The sequence below is a fragment of the Caretta caretta genome, chromosome 25 (assembly GCF_965140235.1).
Source record: "Caretta caretta isolate rCarCar2 chromosome 25, rCarCar1.hap1, whole genome shotgun sequence".
Classification (NCBI taxonomy): domain Eukaryota; kingdom Metazoa; phylum Chordata; order Testudines; family Cheloniidae; genus Caretta; species Caretta caretta.
The window spans coordinates 18528752-18542681 of record NC_134230.1 but is presented as its reverse complement, the minus strand read 5'-3'; the positions used below and the strand labels follow the sequence as shown (position 1 = coordinate 18542681).

The following is a 13930-nucleotide window of genomic DNA, read 5'->3' as shown; positions in this document are numbered from 1 at the left end:
TTGAGAGGTGTGATCAGGGCAGAGCACTGCAGTCCCTCTGCAGGTGGCATCTCTTTGTCAATGACACTATGTATGTGTGGCTGAACTCTGCGGGGAAGAGGGCGCATTCTGTCTTCCCCTGGCGTAAACCTCCAATCTTCCTCCCATGTGCTAATAGCTCAATAAGTTTCTACATTCATGGATACTTCCCTTCTTATGTACTGGGACCGGGATAGATTGTACCAGTCTTCGGGAATTCTCTTGTGCCGGTTTGATCACTCTGCTCATCCATTTTGTGCCTCACTCATGCAAGACTTTCACTAGGTCTGCCATCACTTCATCAGGTCCCTTTGCCTTCATTTCCTGGACCACACTTCTCACCTCCTCCTCTGTTAGGTCAGGCTCAGGCATCACATTAAGATCATATGTTGGTAACTCTGCCTTAAAAGGGGTTTGCCTATTTAAGAGACTCTCAAAGTATTGTTTCCAACTGTCCTTTCACTTGTTTGGGTGTTACTAGCTATCTCCCCTGACCATCATTTACCAATGGTATTAGAATACCACCCTCTTTCCCTTAGCCCTTCATATGGGTTATATCTCAAAATTAAATAACTATTGGATCTTACACATTTTTATCACAACATAGGGCACAAATCCTCCATCATACCCACTGACACCAGAGAAAGTATTTTTAAATTCATAGAAATCTGGGGCTAGGTACCATGGTAGATACCTCCAGGAGATATACAAAGAACTTTCCCTGGAGTGTGTAAAGTATGGTCCAGTAACATCTGTCAGCAGGCAGCATTCTGAAATTGACACTGCAATATGAGAACCTAAAGGAAGAGATGAAGAAGTAAGCCCCAGTTCAGGAAACCATCCCTATTTGGGACAGCACTTGAACACATGCTTTACACGCACCTACAATTAATCACATGCTTCAGTGCTTTCTTTAATTGTGGCCCTAGACTACTCTGCTTTAATACTAATTTAACAAACAGAAGATCAACAGAGAAATTTGAGATTTAAACAAAATAAGGTCACCGTCCCTGTTAGGATGAGCAGATTAATTCTTCTCCATTATTCATATCACTTTCCTGCACACACAAAGGAGCAATATTCAGTGCAAAGATTACTGATTTACCTCTAGGTTACATTTCAACCAGGAACTTGCTGTATTTTAATTTTTCTGTAAGAAAGGAAACATGATTTTTTCTGAGGGCAAAAGATCACCCATTTGTGACGTATGTCCAAGGTCACCAGATCACCACCTTGTGATTTTTTTTCCAAGTCATTTGACCACTGGTTCATATATATATATATATATATATATATTTATGTATGTATGTATCTATACACACCACTGGTTCATATGGATATTTTTATATAAAAGGGACCTTACTGGACATGGGCAGGCCTTCATCCTCACCTTCTCTTCTTTATTTTCTGTCTGAGTCATGCAAACTTTTAAAATGACACCATCCACATCAAAATCTAAGGAGAAATGTTGAACATATTCAGAAATCCATTCACATGGCCTTGCAAAACTACCTAGAGATGCATAACTTTTTAAAACTGAAGTTGTTTTTAAGATTGCCAGGCCAGTAGTGAAAGAGGATGAAATTTCCTTTCCTTCTTATGGTCTGTGATTTTGCATGCACGCACACACACACACACACTTCTGGTGTGAGTGAGATGGATGGAATTTCTATTAATGAAAGACGCTTGATTTAGATTATTAAGGGGAAAGAGTCCTAAATGAGGCCCTGATTTTAGAAAATCTGGAAGACAAGTGGAAAAGGAAGCAGCATTTCAGCTGGTCTGACTGTCTGTGCTGGCAACGTCTGCCTTGTCTGATTTATCGGTAACTTTGAGGCTTACTGCAAACTGAGAAAAAAGTGAAGCAATAATTTTCCTGAAAAAGCCCTGCAAGCTCTCGTATTTTTTCTGACAAATGACTCACCAAGACTTGGGGAACTTTTCTCTTGGTGATTTGTGCTGACAAAGAAGCTTGAAGTTGGACCAGTCTGTGCACTGACTGGACCTTATACGAAGTAGGAAAAAGTTGCTTTGATTTTATTCCAGTCCACTGGGCTCAACCTGTACGCTGCTCAGCCAATCTGTCTTTGATTTAGTTTCCTAGCAATGTACAAAAATGTACTGCTCCCAGAGAACCTTATAAATATTTCTCTGCCAGTGTCGTTACCCCAGAGCCCTTCTGGTCACATTAATCTTCTACAGCCTCATCCCTGAGGAAATTTATCTCTAGTGATGAGGGGGCGCTTATGTTATCCATATAGCTGAGGGGTCACATGAACTTGAACTGTTACCCACTGGGTCAGGGTCCCTACAACATCAAGGCCACTTTCCATGCTCTGCCAGACTCCCCACAGTGCCCATGACCCCTGCCCAGCTGGCTTCTCCACATCAAAGCCCACAACTGTATTACTTTTGTTGGAGCCTCCCCCTAGAGAGACCCAGAGGGCAGCTGTGGGAGCCCCCCCCCTCAAACAGACACTGAGGGGGTGGGGAGCTGAGGGGGCTCCCCCTTGGGACACTGAGGGGGAGCGGGATTGTGGGGGGCTCCGCCATAGAACACTGAGGGGGAGGAGGAGGGGGAGTTGTAGGGGGTTCCCCTTGGGACACTGGTGGGGAGGGGTGTTGTGGGGGGGCTCCCCCTTAGAGCACTGAGGGAGAGCTGTAGGGGGGCTCCCACACAGAGCACTGAGCGGGAGGGGGAGCTGCAGGGGGTTTCCCTTGGGACACTGGGGGGGAGCGGGGTTGTGGGGGGCTCCCCCATAGAGCACTGAGGGGGAGGGGAGCTGAGGGGGAGGGATGTTGTGGGGGGGCTCCCCCACAGAGCACTGAGGGGGAGGGGGAGCTGCAGGGGGTTTCCCTTGGGACACTGGGGGGGAGCGGGGTTGCGGGGGGGGCTCACCCATAGAGCACTGAGGGGGGAGGGGAGCTGAGGGGGCGGGGTGTTGTGGGGGGCTCCCCCACAGAGCAATGAAGGGGAGGGGGAGCTGTAAGGGGGCTCCCCCATACAGCACTGAGGGGGGGAGGGGAGCTGAGGGGGAGGGGTGTTGTGGGGGTCCTCCCCCACAGAGCATTGAGGGGGAGGGGGAGCTGTAGGGGGTTCCCCTGGGGACGCTGGGGGGGAGCGGGGTTGTGGGGGGCTCCCCCATAGAGCACTGAGGGGGAGGGGGAGCTGTAGAGGGAGGGATGTTGTGTGGGGGTTCTCCACAGAGCAATGAGGGGGAGGGGGAACTGTAGGGGGGCTCCCCCATAGAGCACTGAGGGGAGAAGGGGAGCTGAGGGGGAGGGGTGTTGTGCGGGGGCTCCCCCTCAGAGCACTGAGGGGGAGGGGGAGCTGTAGGGGGGCTCCCCCATAGAGCACTGAGGGGGTGAGAGGGAGCTGTAGAGGGAGGGATGTTGTGGGGGGCTCCCCCATAGAGCACTGAGGGGGAGGGGGAGCTGCAGGGGGTTTCCTTTGGGACACTGGGGGGGAGCGGGGTTGTGGGGGGCTCCCCCACAGAGCACTGAGGGGGGGAGGGGAGCTGAGGGGGAGCTGTAGGGGGGCTCCCCCACAGAGCACTGAGGGGGAGGGGAGCTGAGGGGGAGGGATGTTGTGGGGGGGCTCCCCCATAGAGCTCTGAGGGGGAGAGGGAGCTGTAGAGGGAGGGATGTTGTGGGGGGGCTCCCCCATAGAGCACTGAGGGGGGGGAGGGGGAGCTGTAGAGGGAGGGATGTTGTGGGGGGGCTCCCCCATAGAGCACTGAGGGGGGGGAGCTGCAGGGGGTTTCCCTTGGGACACTGGGGGGGAGCTGTAGGGGGGCTCCCCCATAGAGCACTGAGGGGGAGGGGGAGCTGTAGGGGGGCTCCCCCATAGAGCACTGAGGGGGAGGGAGAGCTGTAGAGGGAGGGATGTTGTGGGGGGGCTCCCCCATAGAGCACTGAGGGGGAGTTGTAGGGGGAGGGATGTTGTGGGGGGGCTCCCCCATAGAGCACTGAGGGGGGGGAGCTGCAGGGGGTTTCCCTTGGGACACTGGGGGGGAGCTGTAGGGGGGCTCCCCCATAGAGCACTGAGGGGGAGAGGGAGCTGTAGGGGGGCTCCCCCATAGAGCACTGGGGGGGGAGCTGTAGAGGGAGGGATGTTGTGGGGGGGCTCGCTCTGAGGGGGAGAGGGAGCTGTAGGGGGGCTCCCCCATAGAGCACTGAGGGGGAGGGGGAGCTGTAGAGGGAGGGATGTTGTGGGGGGGCTCCCCCATAGAGCACTGAGGGGGGGAGCTGCAGGGGGTTTCCCTTGGGACACTGGGGGGGAGCTGTAGGGGGGCTCCCCCACAGAGCACTGAGGGGGAGGGGAGCTGAGGGGGAGGGATGTTGTGTGGGGCCTCCCCCACAGAGCACTGAGGGGGAGGGGAGCTGAGGGGGAGGGATGTTGTGGGGGGCTCCCCCATAGAGCTCTGAGGGGGAGGGGGAGCTGTAGGGGGGCTCCCCCATAGAGCACTGAGGGGGAGCTGTAGGGGGAGGGATGTTGTGGGGGGGCTCCCCCATAGAGCACTGAGGGGGGGAGCTGCAGGGGGTTTCCCTTGGGACACTGGGGGGGAGCTGTAGGGGGGCTCCCCCCTAGAGCGCTGAGGGGGAGGGATGTTGTGGGGGGGTCCCCCACAGAGCACTGAGGGGGAGGGGGAGCTGTAGGGGGGTCCCCCATAGAGCACTGAGGGGGAGGGGAGCTGTAGAGGGAGGGATGTTGTGGGGGGGATCCCCACAGAGCAATGAGGGGGAGGGGGAGCTGTAGGGGGGTCCCCCATAGAGCACTGAGGGGGAGGGGAGCTGTAGAGGGAGGGATGTTGTGGGGGGGCTCCCCACAGAGCAATGAGGGGGAGGGGGAGCTGTAGGGGGGTCCCCCATAGAGCTCTGAGGGGGAGGGGGAGCTGTTGGGGGGTCCCCCATAGAGCTCTGAGGGGGAGGGGAGCTGTAGAGGGAGGGATGTTGTGGGGGGGCTCCCCACAGAGCAATGAGGGGGAGGGGGAGCTGTAGGGGGGTCCCCCATAGAGCACTGAGGGGGAGGGGGAGCTGTAGGGGGCTCCCCCATAGAGCTCTGAGGGGGAGGGGAGCTGTAGAGGGAGGGATGTTGTGGGGGGGCTCCCCACAGAGCAATGAGGGGGAGGGGGAGCTGTAGGGGGGTCCCCCATAGAGCTCTGAGGGGGAGGGGGAGCTGTTGGGGGGTCCCCCATAGAGCTCTGAGGGGGAGGGGAGCTGTAGAGGGAGGGATGTTGTGGGGGGGCTCCCCACAGAGCAATGAGGGGGAGGGGGAGCTGTAGGGGGGTCCCCCATAGAGCACTGAGGGGGAGGGGAGCTGTAGAGGGAGGGATGTTGTGGGGGGGCTCCCCACAGAGCAATGAGGGGGAGGGGGAGCTGTAGGGGGGTCCCCCATAGAGCACTGAGGGGGAGGGGGAGCTGTAGGGGGCTCCCCCATAGAGCTCTGAGGGGGAGGGGAGCTGTAGAGGGAGGGATGTTGTGGGGGGGCTCCCCACAGAGCACTGAGGGGGAGGGGGAGCTGTAGGGGGCTCCCCCATAGAGCACTGAGGGGGTGAGAGGGAGCTGTAGGGGGGTCCCCCACAGAGCTCTGAGGGGGAGGGGAGCTGAGGGGGAGGGATGTTGTGGGGGGGCTCCCCACAGAGCAATGAGGGGGAGGGGGAGCTGTAGGGGGTTCCCCTGGGGACACTGGGGGGGCCAGTGGTGGCGGGCTCCCCCCCGGGGGGCGGGGACTCCTGGCGGGACCTCACGCACCTGTACGTCCTGACGCGCGGTCACGTCGTGCGCGTGACCTCCATCCCGGAAGTGAGGCTCCAGCCCGGGGACCCCACGAGCCGCCGCCGGCCCGCGCTTGCCCCGGCCCCGGCCCCGCTGCCGCACGGAGCCCCCTGGCCGGGGCGCCGCGTCCGTTATGTGAAGGCGGCGGCCCCAGGCTGGGCGGGGGGAGCGGCCCGTCCAGGTGCGCGGCCTCCGGCTGGGGAGTCGGGGGGGGCCCCGGGCCGATGGGGGGGGCCCCGGGCCGATGGGGGGGCCCCGGCTCCCATGGGGCGGGGCGTTGGGGGGTCTCCATGCAATGCGGGGCGGTGATTCCATGCGGGGCGGGGTCATGAGCTGTCCCTATCCAGCAGGGCAGGGGCCGGGCGGTCCCCCATCCAGTGGGGGGCCGGGGGCCCTATAGGGAGAGGGGTTATGGAGGGGCCCGGGGTTCCCTAGGGGCGGGGTCCTGCAGGGAGAAGCGTTACAGGGTGTCGCCACCCCGTGGGGGTCTGCGTTCAGTGGGGACAGCTGAGGCCCCTGGGGAAAGGGCTCGAGGGGTGTCGGGGTTGGGGTGGTCCCCATACAAGGGGCTGGAAGGGTCTCCAGCCAGGCATGAGCCCCTTTAGCCGGCCACATCTCTAAAGGGTCCAAGTTTCCTTCCTGGGGCCGGCGGGGCCGTGCTTTATCCCACGAGCCGTCTAGGTGTGTGGCTTTGGCTGGGCGTCTCTGTAGCGGGACTAGATCTTGCCCTCTGGGAGAGGGTGAGGGGCTGCAGTTACAGCGAGCGGCTTTGGTCTCATGGCTGCAGTTCTGCTCCTGTGTAAGGTCGCAGCGAAGGCGTGGCTGGTCCGGGAGGGATTCTGCTTTCTTCCTTCCTCAAGGATCTGACTGTTGTGAAAAACAGTTTGAGGGCGTCTGATGCTGTTAATTGTTGCTAGGGCCGGTGAAGGAAGCTGCTTTGTGTTTTTATGAGCAGCCCTATGAACTTCCTCTCTGTATCTCTATTCCCTTCCTGCAGGCTACAGTGTACAGTAAAATGGAGCCCACAGCCTCTGGTGTGTTTTGCAGCAGGGTGCTAAGTATGGTGAACTCTGAAGACGTGAACGCCATCATTTTGGCTCAGAAGAATATGTGAGTCAAGTGGAATCTTATCAGCCAAAATACCCTGCTGTTCTGTTCAATAAATATACAAATATCCTTCTAATTGCTAGTAATTCAGAGAAACTGGATGACTCGGTGGGGTTAGAATGTGATACAAAACCCCTGGTCACGATTTCAAATCTGTCCTAGGTTGCCAGTAACTAACTGACAGCTGTTCTGTTCAGTGCCTGTTAAAATGAGTTGCAAGGTCTTAGTTAAATTCCTAGTGGGCATGTGTCTGGGCTGCCGAAGAGAGGGTTACATTTGCCACTTGTAGGCTGTCCTAGCTGAGAGGTCAAAGACTGAAAGAGCTGATCTTTCCAGGGCATGGGTGAGCTGGTTTGTGCTAATGCAAACTTCCTCGATTGCTGGTACTTTGTCAATTCTGGGAATAAACAGAGGCCTTTAGTCTGCAGGGCAGTCAAGTCAGCACCATCCTCAGTGCTGAATTCATTTCCTTTTTTAAACAAATTTTAAATATTAAGAAAAGTCCATCCATCACGTCTTAGCTGATCTTCACGTCTGTTCTCCCTTTTTGCTGCTGCTTTAAACTCCTCAATTCACTTATTTTGAATTCTTCCCTCAACCCCCAAATTTTCTGACAACTTTCCTGTCAGTAGAAATAGTCAATTAGACTCTGATTGATTTCACTAGGGTTTTGCCCAGGGTGGAATTTTGCATGCAGAGTTCTCTGGGCAGGACTGGGGCTTTAATCACTTCAAAAGCTTTTCGAGGAGGGGAAAAGAAGGATATAATTTTCTTTCTGACTTTTGTGGGGTTTGTGCATGTTTTGAGATAATTGTGAAAGCCTTACCTGGTGTGCTTTATTTTTGGAAACTCATGGACAAATTCCCCATGTCTCTTCCTTGCTCTAGGCTCGATAGATTTGAGAAAACCAACGAGATGTTGCTCAACTTTAATAATCTATCCAATGTACGCATGCAGCAGATGAATGAGAGGTTCCTGCATCACACTAGGACGCTGGTGGAAATGAAGAAAGATCTAGATAGTATTTTCCGAAGAATCAGGTGGGCTCTGGATTCAGGGTCTGGGATGCGGCATCTTTCTGTAGTGCCTCCTGTTGGATGATAGAGGAAGGGCCCTGAGTGGATTCAGAGGGTGTCCTGCCCTGCTTTCCCTGTCCCAGGCAAGGTCACTGAGTCACAGTGACCTCTGTACAGCACCCCAGGAGGGTCAGAAAACGACAGAATGGTGACTAACAAACTCAGAAGGGGAGTGAATAAAAGGCATAGCTTGCTTTTACTCTGCAAAACAAACCAACATGGGAAGGAGGAGAGATGTGGTGTTTGCCATAGTACATTGGGTGTCAGGCTCCTGGCTTCCAGTCCTAGCTCTGCCACTGACTGTGTCACTCTGATCAAGTTACTTCACCTCTCCATGCCTCTGCAAAATGGGGAAAATGCAGACCCACCTCACAGAGGGCTTGTGAGGCTTAATGCTTGCAAAGGGATATGCTATTCTTGGGTGAAATGTGGTAGAGAAGGATTACATATTATTTAAAAACTTCTGATTTCAATTCTGGGGACAGCCTTGTCTTTGCTAAGGTGGAGGTAAAGTCATGAGACTGTCAAGAGTCTGCAAAGCAGTAGAGTATTTGTTGATTTACAGTGAATTACTTTATTCCAAAGCTCTGGGGCAAGGGGGGTGTTTTGGCCCCTTTACTTCTCAGTGCATGGAGAGCAACAACAGGTGCCCCTGCCCTGTGGTGGGGAGGTGCAGCAAGCAGACAGTCCATGAAGAGACCGGGAGGCTGCTGGAGCAATCAGGGACCCTGGAGCTGCTGCTCCTTGGTTGGGGCGCGTGACACTTCTCAACGCTGCAGTGCCCCATTTCCAGGGTGGGAAGGGACCTCAGGCTCCCTGCTTGCTACAGGGTTTAATAAAGTGCTTGAAGGGAAATGTCCCTTGGGGGAACATCTGGCAAGATGAGATGTGGTCAGGACATGACACGTCACGCCTCACATCTACCCTTTGTTCAGCAGGGTCTGGAGCTCAGGAGGGTCTGGGATTTCTGTTCCTGCAACAGCATGAATGTGCAGTGCAAGGGCATTTTATCTTAATCTGCTTAAACGGTTCCTGCAACAAAGCTTGTTCTGCTGAATGCTTGGCCCCTCTTTTGTTGGAGGGGAGAGGGGCAGTGGGTTGGTAGATATATTTATGTACTTTGTTAAAACTCAGCTCTCTTTTTCTTCTCCCTCCTGCCTCCTTACAGGACCCTAAAAGGGAAGCTGGCCAAACAGTACCCAGAAGCGTTCAGCAGTGAGTGTCTCCTTGTTATTCAATCTGATTTACAGCCTTTATATTGGCTTCCTTCCACTCTGATAAATCAGCACTTCTTGGTAATACAGCACCGGTTACTCTGGAGTCCCAGTGCATCCGAAGCTAAAGAGAAATGTGTGTTTGGGGCAGGCAGCTTGCAGTGGGGATTCTCTAGCGAGATTTTTTTTTAAACACCTCTGTGTTACCCAGTGAAAGGTGGCTGGGTGTAGGGTACAAAGCTGCAACTAGCTGCCAAGTTGAGTGCACATCACAGCAAAAGAGCTGGCAGGTTTTTTGTTACTACAATAATGAGCAGCCAAAGATTTTTGAAAAGAAATTGTAAGTTCGAACACCCTCGAGTCCTTCCTCAGTCCATTTTGGTGATGTTTGAGGATTCCTTCTGCAGTCATCTGTTTCCTCTTGCTGATACCTGTACCATGTCGTCTTTACTCTGGGTAGCTGGAGTAGCATGTGTGGCAAAGATACCTGGAGTCCTGTCATCTTTATGCAGATGGAATAAACTGCTGAGGTAACAATTGTGTCTCTCTCCTTTCAGATATTCATGAATCTCCAATTCTAGAAGATGACGATGATTTTGACCCTATTCCAAAAAGCACAGCGACCACAATTGCTACCTCTGAGCAGAGTACGGGGTCTTGTGACACAAGCCCTGACATTATTTCTCCAACCATGAGTCAGGATTTTGAGGATTTATCACAAGGCCGGTATGATTCTCCAGCTGTTAATGGACAGAGCCTAACAGATGATGAAATGGCCAATGAGCTGGACTAACACATACTAAAAACTAAGGCATCAGCTGAATCAGCTGCATGGACTGTGGAGTGCAACCAGAGAACTTCCTGTCCTGTATTTATATTTCTGTGTTTTCTTAGCCATTTACTTTTTTTGTGGGGAGAGGGAAAGTGAAGGCTGAGTGGAGAGGGGCCCATCACATGGTATTCAAAACTGCCATCATAATGCAAACATCGAGTCTGGGTATGGCAAACATGCAAAATGTATGGATTGAAATGTCTCTTCTCTGTTCTTGTTTGTGTGCAGGGGAGAGCAGTAAACCCAAAGGTTAGCTTTGAACATTAGTTTCTGGACAAATAGAGATCTTCTCAGAAGAGTACTCTAACTGCTTTTCTTTATACTTTTCTTAAATAATTTACTTGGTTTTACGCAGAAATCTTGAGGCTCTGTAATTTACAGTGCATGCAAACCCAAACTATAGCCTTCTTACCGGCGTGGTACAAATCTCTCTCAGCTGTGGCTCGCAGGATCTTGTACTTGCAAAGCAACAGTAGCTTGCTTTTTGTGATCTTCTCTGCCTTCTGAGAGGCCTGCCTGCACTACAGGGCCATCTAGCTAATTAATATATACTAGTGATTTCTCTAGCACCTACAGAACGTCTTTTCCCACACGGTAGCAAAAACCTGAAGTCCTCTTTTCTTAAGTGCGCAGCTGTTCTGTGCCACAGCTCGGATTTTCAGGAGGGAATCTTTCATAACCGCACTTCCATTGCTTAATGGAGACCTTTGACTGGAACAGTTTGACAACTGCTATGGCTGTACCTTGCTCTCTGTAGTGTTCATCATATGTTAAATTATCAGGTAGTTTCTTTGGGTAAAACCTTTCATTTTTCAAACAGTGATAAAGACCCTGTACCGAAATGTCTGCTTTTTGTCTGTTTTCACCTTTGACTTTGCCAATGTCTGTGTTAATGTATTACTGAGAGCCAGGATGGAAATAACTAAACCTGTCGTCAACCTAAGAGAGAGGGGAAAATTGCCCTCTAATCCTCAGTGGTTGTGATCTCCAGAAATATTATAGTGAAAAGAAAATATTTTTGTATTACATGTTTACAAATGCTAGGAGAAAATAACCAATAGAGAATTCATCAATAAAACATCCATCCAAAACACTTCATGTTTCTTCTTTATTAGGTGGAATTTGTGCATGTACGCTGTAACTTCCGGTCATGAGAGGTGAAGTTTGGTTTCTCTGATAGCTGTAGTGGCTATCACATAAGGGACATAGGAGTGGTCGTAATTATAGAGATGTGATCACTGCACCATGATTAAGACTGTGAATTAAATGAAAATAGAAACGGAATTGGTGAGCTTTGCTGCACAAAGCAAAGGCCAGACTCTGAGAGCAACTGAGGGAAGCGGGTCAGTGCTTTATGAATCTGCCTTTACTCCCAATTCAAAATATTTTAATAGCAGAGGCCAGTAGCACCACTAAATTAGCTGTAGCGTAACAGTATAAATTGCTTAGGCAAATGAGGATCCTGCACAAGGATCACAACCTCAGCCCTGGATTTTATACCCAAATACAGAAAAGTGGCCATGTTGGTGGAAACTGTCACTTCACCAAAGGAATTGGGGTAGCACTTTAAACTAAAGCTTTTTATTTTTAATGTTGGTGCAACATACATTTATAAAGCATTAATTCCTATAAAGCTGGGACCTGCACACAGCATGTGAACAATGTATACTAAGAAAGTTACTTCCAGAAGTTAGCAGAACTGATTAAAGGCTTTCCCTTAAATGAGAAAGGAAAGTTGTTTAATGCTGGGAGAAAGAAGCCGTGCAGACCTGCTGCCACTCCTTCGGGAATGAGCAACAATGATAAATAGAGGTGGGATAAAACCCTAACATGCTGTGAACTCTGCCCTGGACAAATGCTTGGTGTGTTAGGTGGGGAGATGTAATGTCTCATGCACATCTGGTGCAAACCCCCAAACACAGAGCAGAGCCCTGTAGATATTTTATCTACCTCTGAGAGCGAGCATCTTACATTTTTTGGCAGCATCTCTACAGTACACAATGCTGATAAAGCATTTTGAACTGTCCGTGTGAGTGTGTGTAGCATGTGGGTATGTGTATGTGGACGGGTGAATGCACAGGGCACGTGTCCACATACATGTGTGTGGACGGGTGAATGCACAGGGCACACATGTATCCACATAGAATCATAGAACTTGAAGGGACCTCAAGAGGTTTTCTAGTCCAGCCCCCTGCACTCGTGGCAGGACTAAGTATTACCTCCTAGACCATCTGTGACAAATGTTTTGTCCATCCTGCTCTTAAAAATCTCCAATGATGGAGATTCCACCACCTCTCTGGGAAATTTATTCCAGTGCTTAACCATCCTGACACGAAGCTTAAACCAGCCTAAACCTCCCTAGCTACAATTTAAGCCCATTGCAGAGGTTAAGAAAAACAATTTTTCTTCCTCCTTGTAACAACCTTTTATATACTTGAAAACTGTTATGTCCTCTCTCAGCCTTCTCTTTTCCAGACTAAACAAACCCAATTTTTTCAATCTTCCCTCATAGGTCATGTTTTCTAGACCTTTAATCATTTTTGTTGCTCTTCTCTGGACGCTCTCCAATTTGTCCACATCCTTCCTGAAATGTGGCACCCAGAATTGGACTCAATACTCCAGTTGAGGCCTAATCAGCATGGAGTAGAGTGAAAGAATTACTTCTCGTGTCTTGCTTACAATACTCCTACTAATACATCCCAGAATGATGTTCGCTTTTTTTGCAACAGCGTTACACTGTTGACTTATATTTAGCTTGTGGTCCAGTATGACCCCCCCAGATCCCTTTCTGCAGTACTCCTTCCTATGCAGTCGTTTCTCATTTTGTGTGTGTACAGTTGCTTATTCCTTCCTAAGTGGAATATTTTGCATTTGTCCTTATTGAATTTCATCCTATTTACTTCAGACCATTTCTCCAGGTTTTCAGGATTATAATTCAAATTGATCTGATTGTCCAAAGCCCTTGCAATCCCTCCCATCTTGGTATTGTTCACAAAAGTGTACTCTGTATGCCATTATCTAAATCATTGACCCGGACTTTAAGTTGCGCAATGCTTATAAACTGCCTGTGCCCGTAAGTGATCTGCACGCTGACTGTTTACGCTGTCTGGGGGAAACCCACCTCAGCGACCCTTGCCTTCCACTGCAGCGTGGGGCACGGGTCACTTGCTGGAGGATCTCTGCACCTTGAAGTCTTTAAACCATGATTTGAGGACTTCAATAGCTCAGACATAGGTGAGAGGTTTATTGCAGGAGTGGGTGGGTGACATTTGGTGGCCTGCGTTGTGCAGGAGGTTAGATTAGATGATCATAATGGTCCCTTCTGACCTTAATTTCTATGAGTCTATGATATTGAACAGAACCGGACCCAGAACTGATCCCTGCGGGACTCCACTTGTTATGCCCTTCCAGCGTGACTGTGATCCACTGATAACTACTGTCTGGGAACGTTTTCCAACCAGTTTTGCACCCACCCTACAGTAGCTCCATCTAGGTTGCATTTCCCTATTTTGTTTATGAGACGGTCATGCGAGACAGTACTAAAAACTTCACTAAAGTAATGATATACCACATCTACTGCTTCCCCGCCCTGTGTGTGCGCCCCTCCACAAGGCTTGTTACCCTGTCAAAAAAAGCTATCAGGTTGGTTTGACATGATTTGTTTTTGACAAATCCATGTTGACTGTTACTGATCACTTTATTGTCTAGATGTTTGCAAATTGATTCCTTAAGCATTTGTTTCATTATCTTTCTGGGTACAGAAGTTAAGCAGACTGGTCTGAAATTCCCTGGGTTGTCCTTATTTCCCTTTTTAGAGATGGGCACTAGATTTGCCCCTTTCCAGTCTTCTGGAATCTCTCCTGTCTTCCATGACTTATCAAAGATAATCGCTAATGGCTCAGCTA

At 51.0% G+C, this 13930-nt stretch overlaps 2 protein-coding genes across 3 annotated transcripts in view; both read left to right on the top strand.

The window, feature by feature from the left end:
* The window catches only part of UBA52 (ubiquitin A-52 residue ribosomal protein fusion product 1), a 375240-nt gene that overhangs the window by 355711 nt on the left and 5599 nt on the right, over positions 1 to 13930 (top strand). The gene's annotated exons all lie outside the window — the stretch shown is intronic.
* On the top strand, positions 5813 to 11118 carry KXD1 (KxDL motif containing 1). Its single transcript, XM_048830508.2, has 5 exons — positions 5813 to 5977; positions 6794 to 6906; positions 7791 to 7943; positions 9148 to 9194; positions 9751 to 11118. Exons 2-5 carry the CDS (start codon positions 6812 to 6814, stop codon positions 9984 to 9986), a joined length of 531 nt encoding a protein of 176 aa, XP_048686465.1. The 5' UTR covers positions 5813 to 5977; positions 6794 to 6811; the 3' UTR covers positions 9987 to 11118.